The 26,446-nt window shown below is 36.5% G+C and overlaps 1 protein-coding gene across 5 annotated transcripts in view; it reads left to right on the top strand.

The window, feature by feature from the left end:
- Positions 1 to 26,446, top strand: part of ANO3 (anoctamin 3) — a 156,183-nt gene that overhangs the window by 69,469 nt on the left and 60,268 nt on the right. For 4 of the 5 annotated variants that reach the window (XM_050335197.1, XM_050335201.1, XM_050335199.1 and 1 more), the window contains exons 4-6: positions 9,810 to 9,946; positions 22,451 to 22,603; positions 24,259 to 24,359. In XM_050335197.1, the coding sequence (XP_050191154.1) occupies positions 9,810 to 9,946; positions 22,451 to 22,603; positions 24,259 to 24,359 (391 nt within the window). The remainder of the gene's footprint in view (positions 1 to 9,809; positions 9,947 to 22,450; positions 22,604 to 24,258; positions 24,360 to 26,446) is intronic. The other variant, XM_050335198.1, reaches the window with a different exon arrangement.

Raw genomic sequence — 26,446 nt, 5'->3', positions numbered from 1 at the left:
TCCTCCAAACCAAATGTTCCAAAATCGTGGCACAGACCAAAAGTTTGGCATGAAGAGTATGTAAGAAAACTGTTTTTCACCCACATTACTTAGTTTTAACCTGAAAGATGCGTGGAGGGCTCAGCAATTGAGGAAAAGGTAGATTGATTCTTATCAGCTCAAAATTGTATTAAATTTCAGCATGGATGTTTTGTCTCTTCTGACTACAGCTATGCTCTTTGAAGAGAAAAAGAATATTTAAATAGTAGCCCTTTGCTAACTTGATTCATTAATTTGTCCGTGTTAATTGAGTCCATCCCACATTAGATAACTGACATCTGTGAAGTTATTCTGTATTTACAGAAATGTAACTGATTAGGTTGTTCAGTTACAGGTAAGAAAAGAAACAGTATTTATAAATTAATCTTTGAAGTTAGTCCTAAGAATTGCTTTATATAAAAATCAGCATTATGTGTTAGATTCATGAAGAGAAATCAGGGTCAGTTAGAGGTGCATTTAACAAAATGGCCTGTGTGCTTTCAAAACACAGTTTGTTGGTGCTTGAGGATCTAAAATTTTAAATTTTATCCTCCTGGGGGGAGGTGGGCAGGGGGAGTGGGGAAAAAAAAAAGGCACATAGAAAAAGGAATATTAATACCTAAACTTTGATCACCAGGTAGGTGAAGACAATTGTACTCTGGCACTTGGATGGGTTTTGCAAAATAGCCTGATTAATGCATATCATTGTCTTCGTGAACCTTTTCAAACTACTCTCCTGAGAACGTCTAAAAAAGCTGAATTAAGTGAATGTGGTGAATTTTTCATTAGGCACCACTGTGGAACTGAACATAAAATAGGCCAAATGGCTTTCTCCTCTTCCAGAATTGTGTCCATAGACAAACTGTCTTGTGTGAAGGGGATTAACAGGCATCAGGCAAAAGACTTCAGTGGACTTCTGTTATTTAGTTAATGACATTGATGGATTTATAAGTTTGAAGGTCATGTGTTGAATCTTTGTTACTAACGCAGGCAGACGGGATCAAGGACATTATGGATTTATGTTATTTTTTTGCCTGTCAGTTTTAGGTGTAAATAGTGTTTTTAGTTTGAGGGATTGGTAAATTCAGTCAAAGTGATAGGCACTGAGCTTCTGTAGCATATGACATGAACTCTGAGGGTTTAGACACAATGGAATGCTCTGTGCCTAACCAAAACTTTGGAGAATTTCCCACCCAGTGAAGGTTATGATCAGAGCTTTTGGATATTACCTAGGTGGGAATCCAATTGCTTGGATCTGGACATGAAGTAAAACGTTACACCTTGTATTTCTCAAAGCGTGGTTGTAGAATTTGATGCTCAGTCCAGAGCAAAATCATGTTATTGCATCTACTTTCTTGAAGAAGCACTTCATTTTCCTGTATGTTTGCATTACAGAGGAGTATAAAGTTCTGGTTTAAATGTCCATTGTCAGTTGAGGTGACCTGAGTCAAAGCTGGAAAGACCAGCTTTGTAGCATTGTTAAAGACTATCTTGGTGTAACACTTGAAATTTCTCCTGAAAGGTGCCCAAAGCTTTTTTTTTTCTGGTTTGAAATGTGAAGATTCGAGAGAGCTTTTAGAGAGGCAGTAGATTTACTGCCTGGGTGTACAGTCTTTGATGCCTGACACAGGAGATGCTTATGTGAGAGTGACAGACAGTTAGGCTCAGTCTCAGTGTGGTATTTGGGTAACAAAAGCAGTGTACCTGTGATCCAAGACTTACCTAGACTATTCTCTCATGCTGGTGCAATAGTCACAAATACCTAAGAGGCAGAAATTTAGCAAAATGGGAAAAAAAACTATCGAATACTTTTGTATCTGAGTGTCAAGATCTTATCTCTTATATTTACTTCTTGGTAAAAAAAAAGAAAAAAATGAAAACAATTTTGCTGTATTTGTAGATACATGTAAATTTGTTTTACACAGGAATGTGGATGTTATGCTGAACTCATTGCTGTAACAATATAATTCCAGTGTCATCCATTTTTTAATACGTTTGAAGGTCACACCAATGACACTCAGATGTTTGACATTCATTTTCTCAAAGGGAATTAAATGTTATGTATAAATTTTTTTCAAAGTCTTCTGTCTGTGGATACTTGCTAAAAAAAAATAATGTAGTGTATATTTATATTTCATTCTTTTTTTCTGTACTTTGTTTCTCTTCTGAAAGACATGCTCTGTAATCACTTTGATTGTGCCAGCTGGATTTAAATGACATGGCTTTAACTTCAATTACTGAACTCCTGGCTTTGCTGCAGACACCAATAATAGCTTGTGGATCTAGCTGGAGCTGGAAAAAATTAAGTGGCTCATTCCTAGTAGCTACATACTAACTAAATACCCAGGGTCATAGTAATTAAAATTTATTGTCCTCTAGAACTTTTTATGTTTGAATTCTAGAAACAGAACAGAATTGCAGAGACATTGAGGTTAACTAATGAGTGAACCCAGGAACTGCTCCACTGGGGCAGGGGTGTGTGTGTGTGCAGTAATTGGTAAATTTTTAAAATAATGTTTTGGTTTTTTTCCTTTAAGACCATTTTATGCATAAAGGGAATGAACCTTATCTTTGAATTGTTACAAATTTGCCTGCCCATGTTTTCCAAAGGAAATCTGAACGTAGACAGTTTTGTTGAAGGTTATTTGCACTAGAAGTTAATCTCTGAACAGTTGAAAAATCCTCTGTGATATCTGTTAAAATAATTGGAAATGGTTACTGCGTACCTTTGTGGAGTTGTGAGTATTCTTTATAAATCTACTGCCTTAAATTAGATATAAATCTAATTTAAGAGAATTTAGCAGGTTTTTATGATTGAACTGAAAATGAGGCAGTCTTAAGATGAAGATAATTACTTGATTTGCAAGGATTTGTTTTACTGTATTTCAGTAATAACTCCATTTTTCTAAGAAAAACTTTTTTCTTGCCATAGCTGAGAGAAACCCTCTCTTCTAATACATGGTACAGGTGAAAAAGAGCTGTGTAGGATGCAAAGGCTCACAAAACCACAAGCAGTGGTTGTCTGATCTTTTCTCAAATTGCCCTTTTGGCTTAGCAAAAGAACAGAAGGCAGTGGCAGTGTTTGGACTGATATGTGTGGCATGGTTTTCCCTTTGTTGGGTCCCTTTCTGTAGCTGGAATTCCTGTCATGAGTGTTGTCAGGTTTGACTTTTTATGTTCACTCTCAAACTCTGTGAGTCAGACTTACAAAAGGCTTTTCCTTACTACAGTACAGATTAATGCATTTAAAAATCCAGTTTATCACATGCATAGCTAAGGCATCAGGGTTTTCAGGAGTCAGGATGTACTGGAAATCCAGTTAGGCTAAGAGAAAGACTTGTGAAGTTGACAGTCTTCTTGTTAACCTAAAAATCAGATTTCTCATTGTAATGCAAGCAAGCATGTAAGTAGTTTTCTGCAGATCCTGTCATCAGAAATGTTAGAGGATCATCAGAGGATCTGCCTTACATTGTTAGGCTGAAATATCTCATTTCAAATAAAATGTAAAAATGAGTAATGGATGATCAACAGAAATTAGTATTCAGTATTAACATATAATTAGGATCCACTTTTAAGTTATTTGGCAAATAAAAGCAACACTTAGTAGCAAGTAAAACAACACTAATTAATTTATTCTTTTTTCAATTCTATGGCGTTTTTCCCGTCCTGATTTAGGTTAGTTATGAGGGATTTGTGCATAATAACTCATCTTTCTAATCAGGACACTGAATTCTTCCTAGATAGGAACCTGATCATGAATGATGTAGTTAATAATTTTACTGTGACAGATACCTTGTATTCTAAATGTATCCTGAATCTAATTATGACAAAGCTTATATATAAGAAACTCCTTATTTATGTGCCATGCTGTAATATAGTGAACTGACCAGTGAAGAGCTGAGCCAAAGCCAACAATCCAACAAAGAATCATAATAACTGCATGATGAAAAGATTTTTCAGAGCTCATTTACAGAAGTGTTTGTCAGTGAATTTTGGTTAAGTGATATTATGATGTAAGACCCCAGGTCCAAGCCACATGCTTGCCCAGGTGTTTTGTTTATATTTAAGGCTCCAAAATTTAACTTTTGCAAAGACTTGGGTTCTTAATAACTTGAGGTCTTGTAAAGAGAACATGCTACGTATGTTTCCCGAGAGATTTCTTTTAATTTAGTGAGAAAATAGGCATTTTGACGAAAGTTAAAAGTTAACACACAACTAAGATGAAGTATTTTGGCACACACCAACTCCCACAGCTTAGTAAAATACAACTCATCAGTTTTAAGTTACCCAAAAGAGATAAAGCAGAGAGTAAAGAAAACAGTAAAGAGATTAAGAGAAGAAATAATAGTAAAGAGAGAGAGAGAGAAGTGGGATTGGAATGCAGTGTCTCAGAGGTTAGGCTGAAATGGGCAGTGTAACCTGTGGAAAGATCACAAAAGATGTGACTCAAGAAAACCAGGTTTAGTTTCTGCCTCAACAGAAACATGATGTTTCCACTGTGACTTCTGGAATAATTGTTTCACAGGTTTGTGGTCCTTGGGCAGTGCCTGTACAAATAAGGGCCATCATGTCTGTTCTGACTGGTGGTGAGATGGCTGAAAAGCCCCATTAGAAGAGTTTTTCCCATACCCAGAGCACGAGGGAGTTGTGCAGCTCCTATATCTCCATATCCCATCTCTCATGCCTGGAGAGCTGGCGGTGTGGCTGAAGAAGCTCTGTAATCTGTTCACTGCTCAGTGAAACATAGTGAGGATTAGTCTTCAGATGTAGTGTTGAGGTTCAAAATATTGATGTGCTTTAGGCATTTAATCCGCCTGTACTGGTTCTGTACACCATCCTAACTCCTCCAAACAGCAGGAATGCCTGCCTGACTCCCTTTTTAAAAAAATGAGAAGTGTTCTGTGTAATGGTTGCCACTCTCTGAAGGCTCATAGGAAATTGTACATAAAGAAAAGCCTGTGTTTGTCTGTTGTGATAGTTTTTCATATCTAAGTATACAAACACAGGTAGCTGAAAATCCTTCCATGTTATGTGTATAATGTAGCATTCCAGGTGCACAGCACAATAAAATAAGAAGACCTAAATCCATCATAATGTCATTTATCCAGGTGTCTAGTGATGTCCTTCTCCAGGTTATTTCTTGTTTCTAGGACTAAAATTAGGACAAAAGGGGATTATTTTCTTTACCAATAATCTCATTCTTACTAAAGCTTTGTAAAGCCTATCCTTAAAAGTGTAAAGGCTCAAAGGAATGAGTAAAGAGTCATCATATCAAAGTTTGTGAAACAGAAACCATTTAGGAATAATATTTATATTAATTTCTTTTTCCATAACTATGCCACATGTAAATTGAAAACACTTTTGCTATCATAAACCACAGTTATATATATATATAATATATAAATTATATATAATATATAAAATACATTAATGGATTGCTTGTTACAGAGAAACTGGGACAAGTGCCTTTTATCCTCTTTCAGTAAATTAAAATGCACACTTGGCCCTTCAGAAAGGTATGATAGTAAGAAAGACAACCAAACAGTTCAGAAGACCTGAAATTCAAGATGCAAAGAGAGAAATCTGTTTCTAAACGAAAAGCTTCTGCATTTTTATGTAAAGGATTTCCAAAAGTGACAGCGTCCCTAATGTTTTATCCTGTGAGTTACCTCACAGGGCAAGTCTTATTGCCATGCATTAAGCGTAGTAAAATTGTGTGTCAGGGAGTGTTGATGGGTTTTTGTGATGTTGTGTAGACTGAAGTTAATCATTGGGCCTCTGTATAACGAGATAGCAAAGCAACTGCTGGGATGGAGAGATCTGTTATCTGCTTGATTAATGCTTGAAGCCTTTTTCAAATCACCTTATACTGGAGTGTGGATCCAAGGTGACATTACTTAGTTACGTGTTCAGGTGTTCTAACAATTACACAGACGCATCTGCTTGAAGTATGTACCTAATTAAAGAGAAGTCCTTGACATATGGAAGTGAATGCTGAAATTCCCACTGATTTTATTGAAATAAGATTTGGGCTCTACCTGTAGAATTAGAAGCTGTCACCCTTTTCTTCTGATTTAACAACCTTATCTTTGTTTAAAATTCAGCGTGGGGTTTTTCTTCTGTCTTTTTTTTTTGCCTCATTGACAAAAGATAATTTAATATAGAAACTTTTCTGACTTGAAGTCATTATAGCATAACTTTCCTTTCTATAACAGGTCACTTGGGACTTAAAAATTATATACATCATTTTAATACTTTTTTGTAATAAAACTTTTTACGTGACAACAATTCTGAAAGCTCTCAACCATCCGATAAGTTTTAATTGCCGTAATTGTGTAAGTCAAATACATCAGCAAGATACTGTTAATTGGCTGTACTCATTTAAAAATGTACTATTTAGCAGCCCATGGAGGGGCCTATGCTGGAGCAGGGGAAGAGTGTGAGGAGTCCCACCTTGAGGAGGAAGGAGGAGCACAGACCCTGTGTGATGCAGCCCCTCATTTCCCATTCCCCTGCGCTGCTCCTGCGGGAGGAGGTCGAGAACCCAGGAGTAAAGTGAAGTCCAGGAAGAGAAGGAAGGGTTAGGGGGAAGGTATTTTAAGGTTTATTTTGATGTGTCATTGTTCTACTCTGAACTTGTTGGTAATAAATTAAATTTATTTTCCCCAAGTCGAGTCTGTTTTGACCATGATGGTAATTGGTGACTTAAGTCTCCTTGTCTTGACTTGGGAGCCATTTGTTGTATTTTTCCCTTTCCAGTTCTGCTGAGGAGCAGAGGGACAAGAGTGTCTTTGGTGGGCACCTGGCATCCAGCCAGGGTCAACCCACCACAGCAGACTTGAAAAAAATAATTCTGCAAAGTGCTCAAAGTTGAAAGAAGAGAGTGGTTAGGGATGAAGGCGAATGTCCTTTCTATATCCTTGGGGGTTTGAGGATGTGGGCACGAACATACACGAGTCCCATCCTCCGTTTGCAGCCCTCCCACTGCAGCAGACTTTTTGTTTTTCCCCAACCATGCTTTCCCCACTCCCCTCCCCTTTTCCTTTATTCTTTGCACCTTTTGAAGGTTTTCCACAGTTTCAGAATTTTTCAGGAATTTTTCAAGATCTTCTGTTTACTTTAGCATTAATGTAGGGGAGCTGTGTTTATCCAGGAGTCACCCAAACAGGTCAGATATGTTTTTATTTTTGTTTTTTGGTCCTTCAGTAGAGGAGAAATGGAGAAGTGCTTTGTAAACAATTATCACAATTTTTCTGACTTTGGCATGTTTTTACATTAACTAAAGATTTTTTACTGTACTGAGTTAATACCTACAGAGTAGATTTAACTAAAAGTTAAATAGCTGATTTATTAGCTTATATATTTCAACATCTAAACATTGATTGCTGGACATTTTGATGAAGTAGTATTTTAGTGATTGTGGCAATCCCAAATGGCAGATAAAATACATAACCAAGTAATAGAGACTGGGGAGGAATGGATGACAGAAAATAGTATTACTTTATAGACAAACATTATATAAGAACGTCATAGAAGCTTAGAAACTGTAGTTTATTGAAGAAAGTCTCAAGGAGTTAAATCACTGTGCTTTGTATTATGCAAGTTTAAAGGAATGTAATTTTGGCTTAGTGGGTGGGAAAATTGCAGGAGAGAGACCTTCTTTTAATGAAAGTAGTGGATACCTTATTACAGAAAAAGCAGCTGGTCATAAAAAATAGAAAAACATGGTCAATACTATTAGTAGCAAAGTTTAATTTCTGTTAACTTCTCTCAAGTTCTTTTTCTAAAATCAATATATTTAATTCTATGTTCTTTAAAAACATTAAAGATCATCAAAAGAAATTTGCAGAAAGTTCAGCTTAGGAAATGAAATGTGCCTCCCAAAACACACACATGCATTGTGCTTGTTCTTTGTAACCTGTTTTGTTATAAAAATACAATGCATTCCATTGAACTCTGAGTATGATTGAAGATTTTCTTTTAATATATGCTGCAGAAGAGGTAAATGGGACTACTAGTCTGTTCAGAGTATCTGCAAAGCGTATTTTGGGTGTTTTGTTGTCAGTAGTGCCCAAAACTACCTGAATGTTAAGGAAAAAAAAAAAAAGAGGCACACTTTTGAATATACTTTTAAAATAATGGATTGTGTGATATGTCTCAGTCTGACATTTTTTAGACAAGTGTAACAAATACTTGTTCAAGTGCAATGTTTAAATGCTATATATTCCTCCCCTTTTTACCATATTAATATCATTATGTAGTGGTAGAGTGCTTTACATGCATAAAGTAAGTAATCAGCTGCCAAGAAATACAACAGCAAGTATCTTTAAGTTTTATAGTAAGAAATGATCCTTTTTTTTACAGAAGAGATATGCTGCACTTTAAAATATGTGTCCTTGAAAGCACAAAAATGTTTAGCAGGTAAAGTGTGTTGAGCACTGAAGGAAAACTTACTTCATAACTTCAAATTGCTTAAATGAAGCACTGGGTACTTCTGCAGAGGCTTTTTTTATTTTTCTATTTAGTATTAGGTGTGCTCATAAGGCATAATCCTCTAAAACTTCCCTCATACAAATAGACTTGTTAATGTAAGTGTAGCCTTCCTTTCTGCTTAGCTGACCTAGTTACTATTTCATAGGCCTGTCTCTTCATTTTACTGGCTCTTGATCTATAGCAAAACTAAGAGTTCATCACCTCTGGTCATGAGCCAGATCTGCAAAGTTGCTGAAGTATCCTTTTTCCTACTATGCATACCTACTACCTAAAACCTTCCTTTTACTGCATTCATTTTTGTTGATCGGAGAGTAATCTGTATATCAAGTTAAAACATGGTTTAAAATAGATAAAATCCCTGAGTTAGGCACTTTGATGATTAAAATTAGCTATTTTGTACATTAAAAAAATCCCATCACAGGTTTACCTGTTAGTGTCAATATCAGAAATTACCAGGGAAACATTCTGTGTAATCGTTATGTACAGAAAAAACGGTGCTTGGAAATGTTCTAGCTTTTAATATTCCATCTCAGAAATGTGAAATGTTTAGGATATTTGAGATAATTGTGTTTGTTCTTTTTATATTTCTGTAAGTACTTACTGTGGAAAATTGAACTGAACAACTTCACGAAAAATACTTTATTGTTGCAGATGAGATGATGTGAATGCAAAATTCAGAAATTAAAGATTGGGGTTTCCACAGCAACCATGACTTGGCTTCTCTTTAGGGTTTAGAATTACTGGGCCAAATGCTTTTCCCAGTCCACCTGACTTTTCCCATATTGATGCGAAAGTTGAGATGAGAACTTGGGCTCAGGATTTGTGGGTAACTTTTTTGTCTGAATATGTTTCTATTTCAAGTTTGTCCAATTGCGTGGGAATAATTATTCCGTCTTTTCCATCTTTAAAATATTTTTTTTCAAGTCTAACCATTTTCCAACATCCATTAAAACTTTACATGGTCCTACACTGTATAGTCATTACCCTTCATTTTGCTCCTGCTGGTTATACAGGGTAGGTATTGACATTTGAATATTCATATCACTTAGTGTTTTTTTTAAACTACTGTAAAGCCATACTGAAACCCCGTTTCTCTAGGCTATCTGCTAAAATTAGAAGTCACTTCTACTTAAAGATAAAGATGATAACATTTCAAGTAAAAAAATTTTGCAGGAAGGGGTAGAATATGTTACTGAAAAGTGTATACAAAAATATTCAACTGTGGCTGTAATAGTGCTGTTCATTTCTATCCACTATAATCTCAAATGAGCTCATTTTTTTCTTCTCTTTTCCTTCAGATGTAGGGAAGGACAAAGACACTTACACAGATGATTCAGAACACGGGAATTATGATGCTCGTACAGATCAATCATTGCTTATTCAAAACAAACTCACCAGGCAGAGAACAGAACCTCGAACCAAATCGTCCTTAAAGGTAAGGGACACAAAAACTTTATTAAATTATATCACCTGTCAGAATGTGCTTAAATATTTTTTAAAATGCATTTTTTAAGGGATTAGATAAACTGCAGCTTAAATATCAGGCATCTCATGGTGAGAAATTTAGGCGGCTCCTGTATTATAATTTGACTGACAGAATCAATCAGTGGAATTCTCTATACCAAAGTCAACCAAAGTTATGTAATACCGAGGATTCTAATGATTTTTATTGACTCATCTAAGAGTTAGTAGCCTTCTTTATGTAAATTTATATTGCACAGGATTTAGGATATGGGAGTGAAATTCATGTTATCGAGGAGGCCTCAGGAAATTCTGAGAGTTTGGAGAAATTATGTTCGTGTAGCAAATGGTCAGTCGAGAGTGATCTGAAGTGTAAGATTCTCCTTCCAAGCAGTATCAAAGTGATATCAAGACACACTGAAACTGGCATGTTATCTTGCTTAGTAATTACCTAAACATACTATTTGTCACAATGCATTTTCTCCAGCAATTCATCTACTATAATGCTAGAGAATTATGATGGGTTTTTCTGTTCAAAACATGTATTTTCTTTTAGTCTCACTCTGGACTGTGAGACCCCTTAGTTCTCCTTTCCATTAAGCATACTTGCTTGTAAGTGAATGAAAAACGAGTAACCTCAAGAAGTTCTGAATAATTTTCTTCTTCGTGCACTGGAAATGGTGTGTTCTGCAGCACAGCAATTTTTTTACCTGTGATTCTCTGATTTTTTGGTGTATGCCTGTAGGCATGAATAATCCCATGTTACAAATCTAGAAATCCTTAAATTACTGTAAGGTTCTGTGCTGTACACACAGCATACTCTTCAGGGGACCATGTTATGATCCGGTTATTAAAATTATTAGAAATGCCTTTACCTGAATTGAGGTGCAGACGAGACCAGATGCCAAAGTCAATAGTATGGTTTTTATTTAAAGGTAAATGTGAGACAGAGAAAGAGAGATAGAAAGAAATAGGAAAAAGGTAGGGGTGGAGAAAGAGAGTGACAGAGAGAGATGAAATAGAAAATGTGTCACTACTCTGTGTAACCTGTCAGCTTCCCATCGATCTGGCTCTACTGGTGGTGAGGGCCCTGCAAAACACAGAGTCCAGTGGATTAATGGAAGTTCAGGAGATGCCAGGCACCTCCCCTGGGGGTGGGGGGAAGCTTTGCAGTCTCTTGCCCAGGCTCTGGATTCGTTGCCCCATGTGAATGTCCCTTGTGTATGAATGTCCTCCTGCAGCAGAGGGGAGGGCTTTACTGCTTTGGTTTGGTTGGAGAGATTTTACCATCACACACCCAAAACCCGTCTCCTCCACCACCCCCTGAGTCCAGCTAGGGCTGATTCTTGTTTGTTTACTTCTCCTCAGACTTGAGATGAGTAGACAACAACCTTATCTCAAGTCCCCAGTCACAGTCTGAATTCCAGTCAGGTTTTGCAGACAGGCAGTTGCTTCCTTGTAGTTGGACAAAAAGTCTTTCTGTGATTCTGACAGTGTTTAAGACATTACCGACATTTCCATCCACCAGAGACCATTACAGAGTTTTCTCATCAATGGTGCCTTTGGCTCTGATCAACCAGGTTGATGTGATCTCTGAAACTTCATTTCATAGGATGGTTTTAGAAAAAAACTTCGATAATGATAACTATCCAATAGTTTTTAAATGGGTTCGCAGGTAATTGTATTTACAGATCCTAAATCTGTGACATGAAAATGAACCTTCAAGAATGACGTATACGACATACATGCCATATATATAACCCTTCTCGGGTTACATTTTAATCTAAACCATTGGAATGAGAACTTTTTGTGTTCATGATTTCTTTGTCTGTGTCTAGCTGAATTAAAACAAATGATAGTGGAAATTCTTGTTTGATTTTGTTGATTAAGTAGACAAAGCCTTTTATGTTAAATGTGGCCTAAAAGACAGAAAAATAATGGAGAATGTGTAGAATTTAGGTCATATTACACAGCACTCAGTAGTTTTAACAATAGGTAAGCCTGCTGCCAAAACAATCTAGTGACAGCTACTGTCGGTCTAGTAATAGGGATTTCATTATCATATAGCAAAATACTTTTTTTTAATTTTCATATAAATTATAAAGTGACCACTAGCTTGAGTTTTTTCCAGGCCTGGCATTCAGGAGGGTTACAAAGTTTATAGTCAGCCAGTAAGCTAACTCTCTTTCAAAGTTTAAAGAGGAGTCTTGTTTTTGTATTAAGTTTAAACAAAAGTGCACTTTTTATGTCTCAGTCTTCATATGTCCTGACCTACTGAACGAAGTGGCTCAGAGTTTAAAAGCAGCATTCTCAAACCACATCTGACTTTTAGCCTTCACAGCTCCTTTTATCCCAGCAACTACTCTGCTTCTGCATTTATACTGTTTTTGCAAATGAGGTGTCTGGGTTTAACCCCAGCTGGGTTAAACCCAAAATTCAAAACATAGCTCTGTACCAGCTACTGTGAAGAAATTAACTCTATCCCAGCCATAAACCAGCACATGAGGCAAACAGGATTCTCCTTCCATTTACTGTTTGCCTGCTGGAAAAGGGCAGCGGGAAATTTGGATTAGTCTTATATTAGGAAAGAGCACTCCTGTTTTGCCTTTGGGTTATTGTAGAAACCTTTGTGGCAATTAGTGGAAAGTATCTAAGGGAAACTTCTTCCCAAAATGGATGTAACATGAGCAACAGAAGATTTCTAATTCTTTTTGAGACTACTGAAAGTACAAAAGACTACTGAAAGTAGAAAAGACTGCAGTGCAGCTTTAGAACTGGTGAGAACTCTCACGTAGTTGAAAAATAAACTGCTCTGTCACAATAAAAAGTCTCCTCAGTGTGACCAGAGAATGAAAATGAGAAGCACTGCATTGGCGAGGAATACAAGAATAAAAGCATATTCTTTTTCTCTTCTTTTTGATGTTTCTAATTTTGGCTTGTTTTGGAAGGGTTGTTTTATACCTGAGAGACTCTGGGGGAAAATTGCTGAAAAAGTTATTCATAATTAATTCTTGGTGCTATTATTTTTTTTTTCAATGATGAGCTACTTGAATACTTCAGCAATAATGAACTTGCCATGCTGACACAATGAAAGCCAATATACTTTTTTTTTTTAGGAATTTTTTTGTGTTTCAGGTTACATGCAGCATGCCTCATCTTCCATAAATTTGATTTATATTACTGCATTTTAAAGCTTTAAAAACATCAGATAATTTTGATGTAGCACCCAGATGCCAGGGGAGTCATCTAGTTCCCCATTTCCTTGATGATGATTTATAACTGGTAATCTCTCCTGTGGGAGATTTAGTGTGGGTTAGCATGATTTCAGAATCCTCATATTTCGTACTGAAAAACTGTGAGTTGCTCAGAGACATGAAAAAGCTGTTATCATTATCTGTCTCTGCCAGCTTTTCATCACCAGCTGCTCTTGAAATTGCGTAGAAGGTACCACTTTCATGTGTGTGATTCTGCCAAGGGGTCTCACACAGAAGAGTGAGGACAACAAAGTATGAAATGAGTAGCATCTGCCATTGCAAGGTGTCTTGGTTTAATGGCAGTGTGTTCAGGGCTGGGACCTCTAATGAGGTAAACCCCTCCTTCTCCTGCGTTTATTTCTCTCCCCCAAATATATTGACAAATTTTGAAGTTAAGAGGAGACTGAATGAAGGATAAAAAAAGATGACAGTTTTGCTAAAAAAGCGAGAGCAGAGCAGAACAAAACAAAAACAAATAACAGCAGAAAAAAATGTTACCTACCCACCTCCCTCTGCCTTGGTTAAAATGAGGAAAAAAAACCTGTCGAGAGAAGTGGTGAAATCAGTAGCAGTGAATTCTTTTCTTTACCTGTGTATAGTGGAGAATTGCACTTCCATTTTCTTTCATGCACTACATCACTGTTACTGTCTTTGATCTGGTGATTTTTTTATTTTTTTTTTTCATCTAGGTAGTGTGTTTTCCTATCTGGCAAGGTAAAGAAAGGATTTTTAGAGCAAAGTTCACGTACTATCACTGTGGGTTCAGGAACTATGAAGGAATACTGCCTGTGCAATAAATTAGCTTACAGCCTTATCCACTGCTGTGAACTATGAATATTGCCTGTCCAGAGTATCTTTGTCTTGTATGGGATCTGAAAAGATTTCTCTTTCCATCTTTGGAAGCATTACATAACTTCTAAGGAATTTAAAATAAGATCTTGAATAAGCAGTTGGGCAAAAGATATGGAGAATTGTATCTAGTGAGCTGGACATATTGCTGAAAATTCATCATAGTTTAAGCAAAACTCATTTTGTTCAGTGTGATTATTAGAGTGGTTTTAAAGTAAAGATCTACCCGTGAAAATCTGAAATGCTTTGTTTGGGAATGTTGTTGTATTCTTTGTGATTTTGAATGTATCTATTCCTCCCTCTCCTGCAAATAAGTGTTCAACTTACAGAATTTCATGGTAGTTTGGAGAAAATGATAAATGAAATGGAATATTTGCAGTATAAAAATGTTCTTCAATCTCATTTTTTTTTTTAATTTTCTGCACTTTGACAGGAATTATTTTCTGCTTTCATTTTTTCCTGTGTAAGTCCATGACTTCCAGTGCGATGCAGATTTGCACTCTGTGTTATTATCACTGCTTTATTATTGCATTATTTCACTCATGCTCCTGTTTTGAGTGGAAGTCAGGCATGTGTGCTGAAAGAGGAGGTCTGGCAATAAAAATGTTTTGGTGGATAATTAAGAGCTGACAATAGTGTTTGAAAAGGAGAACAGTGAAGAAAGCCTGATAGGGAGTAGTCCACAAATGCAGTCTAATAACTCAGAAGTAAATAAAGCTTAAAAGGAATGATAACAGATAAAATCATTATCCTAGAATAGAAGGACGTGGCAAAGTGCAAGGAAAGTTAACTTTGTGTTTATGTTTCTGATGCCACGGCTCTCATCTGCTGTGAGGTTTTGTTTAAAAAAGAAGAAAGAAAAAAGCTCAGAATATATTTCAGGAAATTCAAGGGAAGCAGTAAGTAATTTTATCATAAAGATGAAAATTATTAAAAAAATAAGAACAGGTAACGAAAAATTTTCAGTGGTTAAGTCAGGATGTTTCTTAAGACCTCCCTGTTAGACTTGAAGAGCTAATAGCAGAGGTTAAATATTAAAACTAGGAAGCCTCCTGCTACCTCCAAACATCCTTCATTGCTGCTCCCTCATATGGTAATGTTGAACAGACTTCCTTTCAAAATTTTGCATATCACCTAAGCCTACTCCTTTCCTGAGGCCAAATGTATTTTTCATAATATATACAAATATATTTTTCCATGCATACTCTGTAAGTCTGAATAGAAGAAAAAAGGGAAAAGATGTCCTCTGTGAAGAAGGTAAAATGATTGCTAATTCTCTAGTTTGCTCCTGAAAAGTTAAACTGTAGTTTCATTAGGAAGGTCAGATATTTCTGGAAGTGCACAGAAATACAGTGGCATGGGTAATTTATGACAGCCTGTCTTGTTGCCTTTGATGCCCAAGAGAGTTTGGATATCTTTGCATATGAAAATATGTCCCCAGTTTTCTTTTCTAGGTTATTATACAGTTATTTGCACAAGGAAAAACCCTGACCCAATATGCAATTAAAATCATCAATCTGTTTTTGGACTGAAGTGGTTGAAAGGATGATTCTAATAAATCTGTTTCTGGTTTATCCCTGACTTCAAACACAAAACAGTGAGCGCTAACTTAGTTGTGCACTTAGAAGATTTCTCATAAAGCACACCTTAGGTTATTCTGAGTCAAGAGTATGGTTTTAAAAAGTAAAAAATGAGTATAGTACTATTTTAAAAATATTTCACAGCTAATTCCATGTAAATTAAGAATTCTATAAACTTGTTGATGTCCCAGCTTTAGTTTTTAAACTAAAATAAATAAATAAATAAAAATTATTTTTTAATCCTGAAACAAAGCTAGCATTAATTAGATAACCCACTTTTGTTCGTGGACATAAACCCACTGTAGTTAGCATCATAAATGTATTTATTTCCAGAAAATACTTGAAGATGTGAGTTGAGTCAAGCACTGAATGCAGACACTAACCACTGAAACATCCTTTGGTGTGAATGTGACTGAAGATGTTAATGCCAAGTTCAGGGTAACAGTATTAGAGAGAATTAGTAAGCAAAATAAAGGATGTGGTTTTCATGAATCAGCCAATAATCAATCTACTTAATAGCATCTTATGAAGAACAAGAAATTATATTGGAAGAAAGTTTTCTTTTATGAGAGAGAACCATTCTACTCAGAGTTAGAACAGGAAAGCTGTTCCTGTAGATTTTTCACTTGTAGGGAGTTGCTGTGCTGAAGAAGTTCACAGATCAGACATCGCCTCTGTCAAAATTCTGACCCAAGATCTTGAAGTTGTTTCCATGGCTACTTCTGCTCCTACATGATTTAATAGCCCTGAATTAATCTATTATTATCTCTGAAGCATCTCTTGAAAACCAAGACATAAAGAGATACAGAAGGCTGCTTTTCCTCGATGCACGTCTGATATCCAGTGTGGTTTTTTGCATTGTGGTTTTCTCTCCTTCTTATTTCTCTGTTCCAAGCTGATTTTCCCTACAGGTCTACAAATTGACAGTACATGTGTGTGCACACATATCTGTGTGTGTGCCAGTTTATAGAAATGTGTGTCTGTGATGCTCCATACTGTCCTGTGTGGGCTCTGAGACTCCAGGTTAACATGTGAACACCACTTTATGGTGATGTTTACAAACGTTCCAAGTGTCAGCAGCAGGTCAGTTTTGTTGTTGTTTCCACGAGAAAGAAAATACATTTTAAAGTCCGTTGGCTTGCCTTTCGTTCTTCCTCTACTGATTTCTGGTTCTGCAGTTTTTCCCTGTGTATTTGTCTCTAAAAAATGCTGCTAGTGAGGTGGTGCTGTTATGGAGTGGTGATACTGAGACTCAGGGTTTGGATTCAGCACTTCCATTTCCAGTGGTAGCCCCATTTTTTTCTACTGGTGGATTCTTCCCTTTTCTTCTCAGAGTTTCCATGGCAAAAAAAAACCCCCAAGACATTTGAGTGAGTCTCTCTTTAGTATCTTCATTATCAGTAAAGATTTAGTAAAATTATTTTTCTCTAGCACAGTTAGTGTCCGAATTCACGAGCTGTCATAGGGAGGAAATCAGTTCTGTTCTATTTACATCATCACCATGAAATAAGATTCTGGGGAGAGAAATTTAGCAAATCTGGGGAAAGAAGAATCCAGAGGCCCAGCTGTGTTTACCCATCTCTTAGATGCCAGGCACTAGTCTGTTGGTATATTTACTTCCCTTACGTAATTTTACAAATCTAAATCCAAATTATACCACCCACGTGGAGGAAAGTTGAACTTCATCCTTTCTACTGCAGAGGCAAAATAAATATATTGTGCTGTGGGAGTTTAATTCTTGTGTACTGTGTCAGTCGTCACTTATGTAAATGAATGCTCCTCTTGCTGGTTATGACTGAGAATTGGTGTTTTCTATGTATTCATATAAATGTGAAACCTTGCTATATTCTTTTTACTAAGAATACTCTTTGTATTGTGAAGGTGAATGGTATAAGAGGGTGACTTTCTGCTTGAACTTCAGTGCTGTAAAGTGTGGTTGAATATTAAAATCTGACTTTAGTCTGCAAAATAGTCAATATTTTATATTTTTATGGTAAAATGATATTATCCTATTGCAGTACATAGCATATGCATGGTAGCATATTAATGTGTTTTAACACAGTAATATTTCATTTACATTGATATTTTATGTTAATAATCATGTCTGACTAGCTAATGGAGAAGTTTAGTAAGAAGGTCTGTTATAAGAGGACTATACATGTTTGGGCAAAGAAGAACAGTGATTGCTTTAAAACCAATGATTTTTTAAAAATATAATATACATTAGAAGCACAGTAAATTTAAGGTGATATTAGAGTCAAATAGTTCCAATAATTGGATGAAAGTAATGATAAGGTCCTACATAGCTTAAGAAATGTTACGTATTTCTCTGTAGAATTATAGCCATGAAGCAACAAATAAAGCCAATTTGACCTGAATTCAAAGCAAAGAAGAACAAGTGGTTCTCCCAGAAATGAACCGTGGAAATCCTTATTAAAGGTCTTTTGGGTTTTGAAAGGTCCTATGGATTTGGGGGCAGCTGGACAAGGTTAAAGGAAGTAGTTGCTCTCTCCTGGGCAGGTTTGTTGCTGTAGCTTTGGTGTGTAAACAAATTAGAGAGAACCTTTCACAGTGGTTTGAAAGTACTTGGCATTTAGCTGTTCCACAGCTTAAGCTGTGAATACTTGGTCAAGTGAGTGGGAATTTGCTTAAAATTTATAAAAAAGTAAATACCTTGAGAGATTTTTGTCAGCCTTTAGGCCTTTGCTGTTAGGTTAGACCTGTTGGGAGCTGTCAGTGGTGGAATGAATGTGAAATGAATGGTTGCAACACGTACCTTGTACCTACACATGGTTCTAGTTAACCTCTTTATTTACCTAGGTAGTGCATATTATTCATTATTTTAAACTTTTCACCAGTATAAAGTGGGAAACAAAGAAATCATACTGCTATATCATGATACAGTCATTTGCTGTTACATAACTCACTGTTACTGTTACATAAATCTAAAATTTGCTGCTGTTTTCAGAATGGTTCCAATTCACTCTTCTAGAATATTTGTTTCTATGGATGGGGTGAAAAAATGGGAAAAAGTTTAATTTACAGAGCAGAACACTAGAGTGAAATAAATGAAGTTGAAATAGCTACAATTTCTGTGAGTTGTTCTATTTAAATTAACTGGGGAGAGATAGAGCCAGTAAAGCAGCTGTTCCCTCTTTGTAAAAAGGGCATTGCTCATTGATTGGAATCTGAACAAAAGTTTGTCTAAAAATCCCTCCATGTTGGCTAAATCCAAGGAAATTTGTTGTGCCCATTTGAATAGATTATTTTATAACTTTGCTAAATATTTGCATTGTTTGTCCACCTTTTTTCTTTTTTTTTTTTATTTGAGCCGAAACTCCTTTTTCTGGGTTAAATTAATCAATGTATTTTGCCTTGTGTAAAGTGTAAACTTCAGTTGAATGAGAATGTTATTATTTTGAAGTTTACACTTTCAGACTTCAAAGCAGTGTGTCGTGTTTTTTGTTATAATAATCACCCTCTATGAAGCGACCAAAAATGTTGACAAATAATGACAGAAAGCCAAGGAACTGCAGCAGATCTGTAGTGGCAAAGCCTCAGGCAGTAGTTTACCCTGGTGCAAACCAGTGCATGCATTCTGAGCAAGCTTAACGTTGAGCAAAGCACCACTTCACTGCCTCACAGCTGAAGTTCTTGGATTTTAAGACTTTGAAAGGACAAGGTTAAGTTAAATTGTTGAATTGACCATTTTTTCTATCAAATAAGTTTCCATACATGTGTAAGAAAACTGGTCAGGTGGATCCTATTTCAGAAAATCCAGAGGACTAAGAAGGTGGAGAGGATGAAGGGAATTAGAGGATGTTGGTTAGTCCTTTTTATACATATTTTTCAGGTGAAACAGGAAATCTTAGCATAGAGGAGAGCGAGGGCTTTGCACAAAATATTTCTTCCCATGCTTTTCTCCTTTCCTGATCCTGTTCTGTTGAGAAAAAGGTGAAAGAATGAATCAGAGATTTATTGGTCCAAACCAGCAGATAAATAATAAACAAGCTGTGCCTGAATGCCTGCTATACTAACAGCTGATTCACTGTGCTAGGTATAGATAATGGCCAATATACCCTGACTCATATGTTTAATTGAAATTTCTCCCTGATCTTCTTACACATTATGGAATTCCTTTAGATCAACTGAAAAAAAAACCCCAGCTAAATCACCAGATAAATTCTTTTACTGGCACAGGTATTTCTGCTGTTATATGTGGGCAACATTGCTTGAGAATTGCACTAAAGTGAAACTAATGGTACCAGTAGCATTCAAGTGAATCAGTCCTGAAATCAATATAGTACAGGTCAGGTTCACTGCATGAATGTGCTAAATGGCTTCACTATTGCCCTTCTCAGCCCGTGGGGGTGGTGCTCTGAAAGTGGTCTGAGAGAAACAGATGGAAAATTTCTTTCTGCTACAATGACTGATCATTGTTTCTTGAACATTGCCCCCAAATAATTCCATTTGGTGCTGATGAATCTGAGGTCACTGGATACTGTCCAGTTGGATCTTTTGGATGCTGTCATTAATCTGAGAAATAAAAAGTTTCTCTAAGACTGAAGAAAAGCACCTGTTTCAGAAATGAGGAAAGAAAGGCTAGAAATGACAATCCAAAGAAAGGTAAAAGCGAATTACAAAAAGATAGATGTAATTTGCAGAATGTCTTTACAGAAATTGCATGAGCAGAAAATATGTAATAGAAGTTCCAGATCTCCCCTTTGGGGGAATTTGGTCCAGGCTCTTTGTATTTGATTTTGCCTGCTTCATGAACCATAATAAAAGCAACTCTGATATACCTGCACAAGTATTTTAAAAATTTATCTTTCTTTGTTGTAGAGCAGATTCATTCCTTCTGTCTTGAACCTGAAAAAGGCTTGGGTTTTAAAAACTTCTGTATTCAAATTTGTAGTTTTGAACCTTTAACCTACTAGCTCACCTTCAAACCTCTGCATCTGACATCTTCAGGTCGTTACACCTAGGCCATAAAAAGTTTTTACTGCCATCCCCATTCAGAATTCTTAGAAGGGGTGACAGGCCTTGTGTTTAGTGTGCTGTCAGTCTTGTTTGCTGCTCTTTACTACCCTAAATTGGCCTTCAGATACTAGTTATCTAAGTATCAAGAAAGATATTGAGATGCTGGAGTGTGTACAAAGAGGGATGGAGAGCACAAGTCTTAAGAGGAGCGGCTGAGGAAGCTGGAGTTGTTTAGTTTGGAGAAAAGGAGGCTCGGGGGGAATGTTTTTGCTTTCTACAACTACGCCAAAGGAGGTTGTGGCCACCTGGGGGTCGGCCTCTCCTCCCAAGCACTGAATGACAGGACAAGATGAATCATCCTCCAGTTACACCAGGGGATGTTCAGGTTGGATATCAGGAAAAATTTCTTCACTGAGGGGGTTGGCAAGCACTGAAACAGGCTGCCCAGGGAAGAGGGAGGAGTCACCATCCCTGGAGATCCTTAAGGGATGTGTAGACTTTGGGACTTGGTTTAGTGGTGGACTTGGCAGTGCATGATCTTAAAGGATCATCAGCTGAAGCTTGGTATACTTAAATAAGGTTCCCAGGTTTATGGTGATGCACTCCTTTGTAGCAGTAGATAGTCTGCGAAAGATTGTTCCTTGGTTTTTATTTTGGGAGTTAAAAAAGCGAAGAAAGAGGAAGAATCTTGTTAGAATGCTTCAGAGTTTGCAGACAGAGGAGTTCTCAGAAGCCCTAAATATGTAGAAAGCTGGCAGTGAGGGATGTGGGTGTAAGAAAAATGTTTCACATAGAAACAAGTGAGCTGGTATCCAGTGTTTATGCTGCTGATATCATGCACTAACACATGGTTCTGTTTATCAATGTCAATAGAGAGTGTAGCTCTTGGATATAACACTGAGTATTATAAATTTCATATCCAGAGGGGTTCAGGTTGGATATCAGGAAGAATTTTTTTCACTGAGAGGGTGGTTATGCTTTGGAGAGGGCTGCCCAGGGAGGTTTTGGAGTCACCACCCCTGGAAGTGTTCAAGCAATAACTGGACGTGGCATTTAGTTTAGCTGTCGTGGTGGGGTTTGGTCAAAGGTCCAGTGATCTTGGAGGTTCTTTCCAGTCTAATGATTTTATGATTCTACAGCCTGATACCAGTTGATATAGGCTCTGTCTGTTCTGAGTCATGCAAAGCACAGAATGCAAAATTAGCTTGCATGAGCAGCAGCATGTAAATCAGGGCTTTCTGTATCAAGGTCAGACAATCCCTCATGTTTGGAAGCATGGTGGGAAGCAGCTAGTCAAGATTTAAACATTGCTAACATGACATTGAAAGAGAGCTTGAGCTAGAATATCCATGAAAACATTCCAATCAATACCATTTCTTTTTTTGATTTTTTTTTAGATTTATTTCTCTCTTGAAGAAAATACAAGTATGTTTGTTCTATAAAATTTGCCCAGGTGCAAAACAGAGAGAAAATTGCTTAATTTACTTGCCTTTAATTTTTTTTTAATTCCCCTTGAAAGTAAGAATTAACAAAAGTTCATATCAATACACATCACACAATAATTTTAAGGTTTTTTCACAGTTGGAAGAAATAACTAGAATATGGGTTTTGTGAAGCTATTTTGTTTTGTTCTAATGAATTGGAAATCCTGAGCAACGGATGCATATCGACTTTTTATTCTTACGACTTTTTTGCATATTCATCCTACAGATATGTGGATGTTTCCATGGTTTAGTAAATGCTGTGCAGTTCCTGATGGGGCTCTTCATCTTTTTAGATGCTGTATTCAGTGTGTTTTTATTGTATCTCCTCTAGAGTCATGCCATGGCATCATCAGGACTCTTCTTCAAAGATGGCAAAAAGCGCATTGATTACATCTTGGTCTACAAGAAATCAAGTCCACAGGTAGAAAAAAGAAGCACATTTGAGAAGAATTTGAGAGCAGAAGGGCTGATGTTGGAACGGGAGGTGAGTCTTGTAGCTTATGTGGCATAAAACCCCCTTTGTAACGCTATCATACTTAACTGATAAAAGATTCCTGACAATCTGACAAGCCTTTCCAGTGTCAGGCTGTTCCCATCATCTGTTTAATTGTGTTGAATTAATAATAGGAATTTTTTGACGGTGTGTATTTAAAGTGATTTGGGGATATGTGGTTGAGCACAGAGGTGTGGTGCAGTACAGAAGAAAAATTCCAGCTTCTAATGCTTGCAGAACAGAAGAAGCTGCAGTAACCATGTTACTGCTTTAATATGTAACCTTTATGTCTTTCAGCAGAATACATGATGCCAATTATCTCCCTATTTTTCAAAGGATTAAGGTTGTCACTATCTAGTTAATCCATGACTAGTTGTAGAAGTATTAATATAAAAAAAAGAGAACAGGGTCAGGAAAACAGCCTTGTATTTTTGCTGTTTCATGAATTACCTACAAAACAGGTGTGTATTTAGTTTATCCTGAAGTAAGATCCTATACTTCATGATTTATTCTTTTCAACTCAACAGAATGTTCTATGTTTAAACAATGAGCTTGAAAGTCATAGCTCACAATACAGCATATAAATATTAATAAATAAGCTACCTGACTAAAATTTGGTTTTAAGGCTTTTAAGAATTGTTACAATCTAGTAGTAAAACTATCTAGTTTTGTTCTGGTTTCAATAAATAGTAAAATCTCAGCTGTTGTCGATTCAGAATTATTGACGTTTAAAAATGTCATTTAAGAATGAGATCATCATTCTACACATCAAAGGTTTTAAATTGTCTTCCACTAGTAGCTTTTTATCCACATCTTTTGAGAAAAGTAAAATCCTCGAGGTGGTACTATTGAGCTGAGATGTGACTTTATGGAACTGGTAGGTAGAATTGTGAGCATTTTAAGTGTTATTAACCCTTTAACTACATTTTCTTTTACCTTTATTTACCAAAACTTGCAAACTACAGTTTTTGGAGGCTTAAATCAGACTCAATTCAAATATCAAAATATCAAAATCTCAAGCAAATCCATTTGGGAGAAGGGTGTGGAACTGAAATCTTCCTAAGAGAAGACGAATATAGAAACCTGTAAGGCTAAAAACTCTTGTTTGAAGTCCAAATAAATTAGTGATGAAGAATATTTGTGTGGAGTGTACCTTGTAATTTTAACAAAAAAAAAAAAAAATCTCAGTTCATCCAGGGATAACATTTAAAAGTTCCTAGGAGATATTGCAATTATTTAACCATTCCTGGAGATACCATTCTTCTCCTTAAATGGGAGACACACAGAATGGTCTTCAAACTGCTCATCTAAGATGATGATGTGGAGATTTAGAATTAAGTGATTTATTCAGTGTAAAAAGTGCCACATAAAGTGTTACTCTGCTTTACTTGTGTTCATGAGCAAAGATCTTTCCAACAGATTCCTTTTGTCATGCTCCTCTGTGCCTATTATGGAGTTTGTAAGGGAAAAAAGTTACTAATTTTTATTTGTCTGGGTGAGAACACTTACCGTGTTTTCAGACTTGCACTCCAACTTCAGACCTAAAATCAGAATTTGACCCTGAAGAATACTTCTAGAAAGGTAGTTGCCATAAAGGTTTAAATTATTAATGTGCTTTTTTTGTTTGTTGTTACTGCTCTTTACAGCCAGCTGTTACAAACAGTGACATCATGTTTGTGAAAGTTCACTGTCCGTGGGAGACTCTGTGCAAATACGCAGAAAGAATGAACATCAGGATGCCTTTCAGGTACTGTGGGAACTATTTTAAGAAACCTATAATTTAGTGCTTTGTATTAAAGGTTCATTACTTACTTAAGGCTAAAATGCGGTCTTTACAGCTCTGTAACCAGCCATGCTCGTTTTTGATTTAGTGATGGGATAGGAAGAGAAGGGAGGAGAGACAAATAGTCCTGTTCTTGCCTCGTTTTTGCACAGTGCTCTGGGGAGCTTGTTTTCAAACTTACCTTCTAAGTCAAATGGAGCTTATGTCTTTAGGAAGCACTGTTAGTAGCTCACACCTTGTTTCGGATGCCCTTGGCAGAGCTTCAGGTATTCTTTGTCTGAGCTCAGGTAATTCCCCGTGATTTTAGGATTTTTCTGAAGTCTTCCCTAAGAGCAAGCAAAATGACAGAAAAGGCTTCCATGTCTCCACTATAACATGTATTATCACAATTTGAATAAACTCAAACTGCCAGCTGCTCAGTGTTTGGTGCTGTGGCAGCGTGGCTCTCTTGCACTGGTCCTAAGCCAGAAACAGTCATTGTGAAGCATCCTTTGCTCAAAACTTGCTTCCCATACCCACTTCTGTAATGAGTTTCTGTCTCATCCCATTAAGCCTTCAAAGGCTTTTCCAAAAAAAAAAAAATATGTTTTCTGTAACAGTCATCTTCCATATGGTTAAGAATATCGTTATAGTGCCATTTGAGCTTCTCTAATTTAAATTACACTTGTCAATATTTTAAATATGGTTTACGTATGTGTGTGCGCACACATAAATAATCTAAAGTCCAATTAAAAATAATTCCCTCTTACTTTTGATACATGAAATCAGAAAATTAAGTTGGGGTTTAGCAAATCTAGTTCTAATTCTTCACAATTCTTCACAACAGATCAATAGTGCCCTTCAAAAAAAAAAAAAAAAAGGCTGACTTTTGCAATGCTACTTCATTTGCAAGGCATTCTAGGCCATGTTTGTTTGTTGTATTATTAACTGACAGGTAAATATATTCTCTTTATTATTTCCCTGCAGTGTCTTATCCATATTTCTTTTTCCTGGGCTTTTAGGTTCTTTTTATCCCATTCAGTTCAGTACACCAAAAGTAGATAAAAACTTTGCATTTTCACCATGTTGGGAGTTTTACTGTAGAATGAAATACATTTATTTGGTAAGAAATAAACCTCTACCTCTGTAATAGAACCGTGAGAAAAAAGTAAATTGATCAAAACTGCTTTTCTCTTTGAAAAGGTTTAAATAGGAATTTACGTGACATTGCAGTCTAAAACAGACCAGCAGCCTGTCTGTCCCCTCCAGGAGATGAGCAGTGTTCCAGGATGCCTTATCTCTTTGCTTCTGTAAAGTTTGTGGTTTAGAGGCTTGCTGAGGCAGAGTTATAAAGATGTCTTCATACTTATATTTGTTTCTGATGGCTTTTCATGGATGCAAAAATGACAGTCTAGACTCCCATAACAACATGATGTGAACGTGCATTTTGTAATTTCATTACATGTTCTGTCAAAACCACTTCTGGGTTTTTTTTTGAAGTCTTGAGCTTGCTTGTTTAAAGCAAACCTTTCCTAACTGGATGGCAAATACTGTTTTCCTGAGGTGGGCAGGGGAACCTCAAATCATCTAATTCTCACACAATTACAGTGAACTAGAGTAGCTTCTTCCCAAAAAGTTTTAGGTCATCCTTAGATAGATTTAAGTATGCCTGAGTGGAGAAGGGAGTTGGACTCAATGGTCTTTGTGAGGCCCTTCCTACCTGAGATATCCTATGAGTGTAAAAAGCAGATTATTTCTCTTAGCCTTTATTTGTTTTATCAGTGGTTTCTGACTGTCCAGTTTTAATGTATAGCTGAGAAGAAAGGGAACCTTCCCTGCAATACTTTAATGCAGGGAAGAACTGTGCAGGAACACACTTGTTCTCTTGCACAGTTATGCAAAATTTTGCCTTTTGGTTGTGGTCACTGAAATACCCCATATATTGGTATCATATACCAATAACACATGAAGAATTATGTTCATGCTTTTTAGGTTCATTTATAGCTCAATCCAGGAACCTAAACAAAATCAACAGAATTACTATTACACAGGTTATTTCTCTCTCTTGCTGG

Source organism: Myiozetetes cayanensis, unplaced genomic scaffold, assembly GCF_022539395.1.
Source record: "Myiozetetes cayanensis isolate MyiCay16 unplaced genomic scaffold, myiCay2020 scf6-25, whole genome shotgun sequence".
Classification (NCBI taxonomy): Eukaryota; Metazoa; Chordata; class Aves; order Passeriformes; family Tyrannidae; genus Myiozetetes; species Myiozetetes cayanensis.
This window is presented reverse-complemented; position numbering and strand designations above follow the sequence as displayed.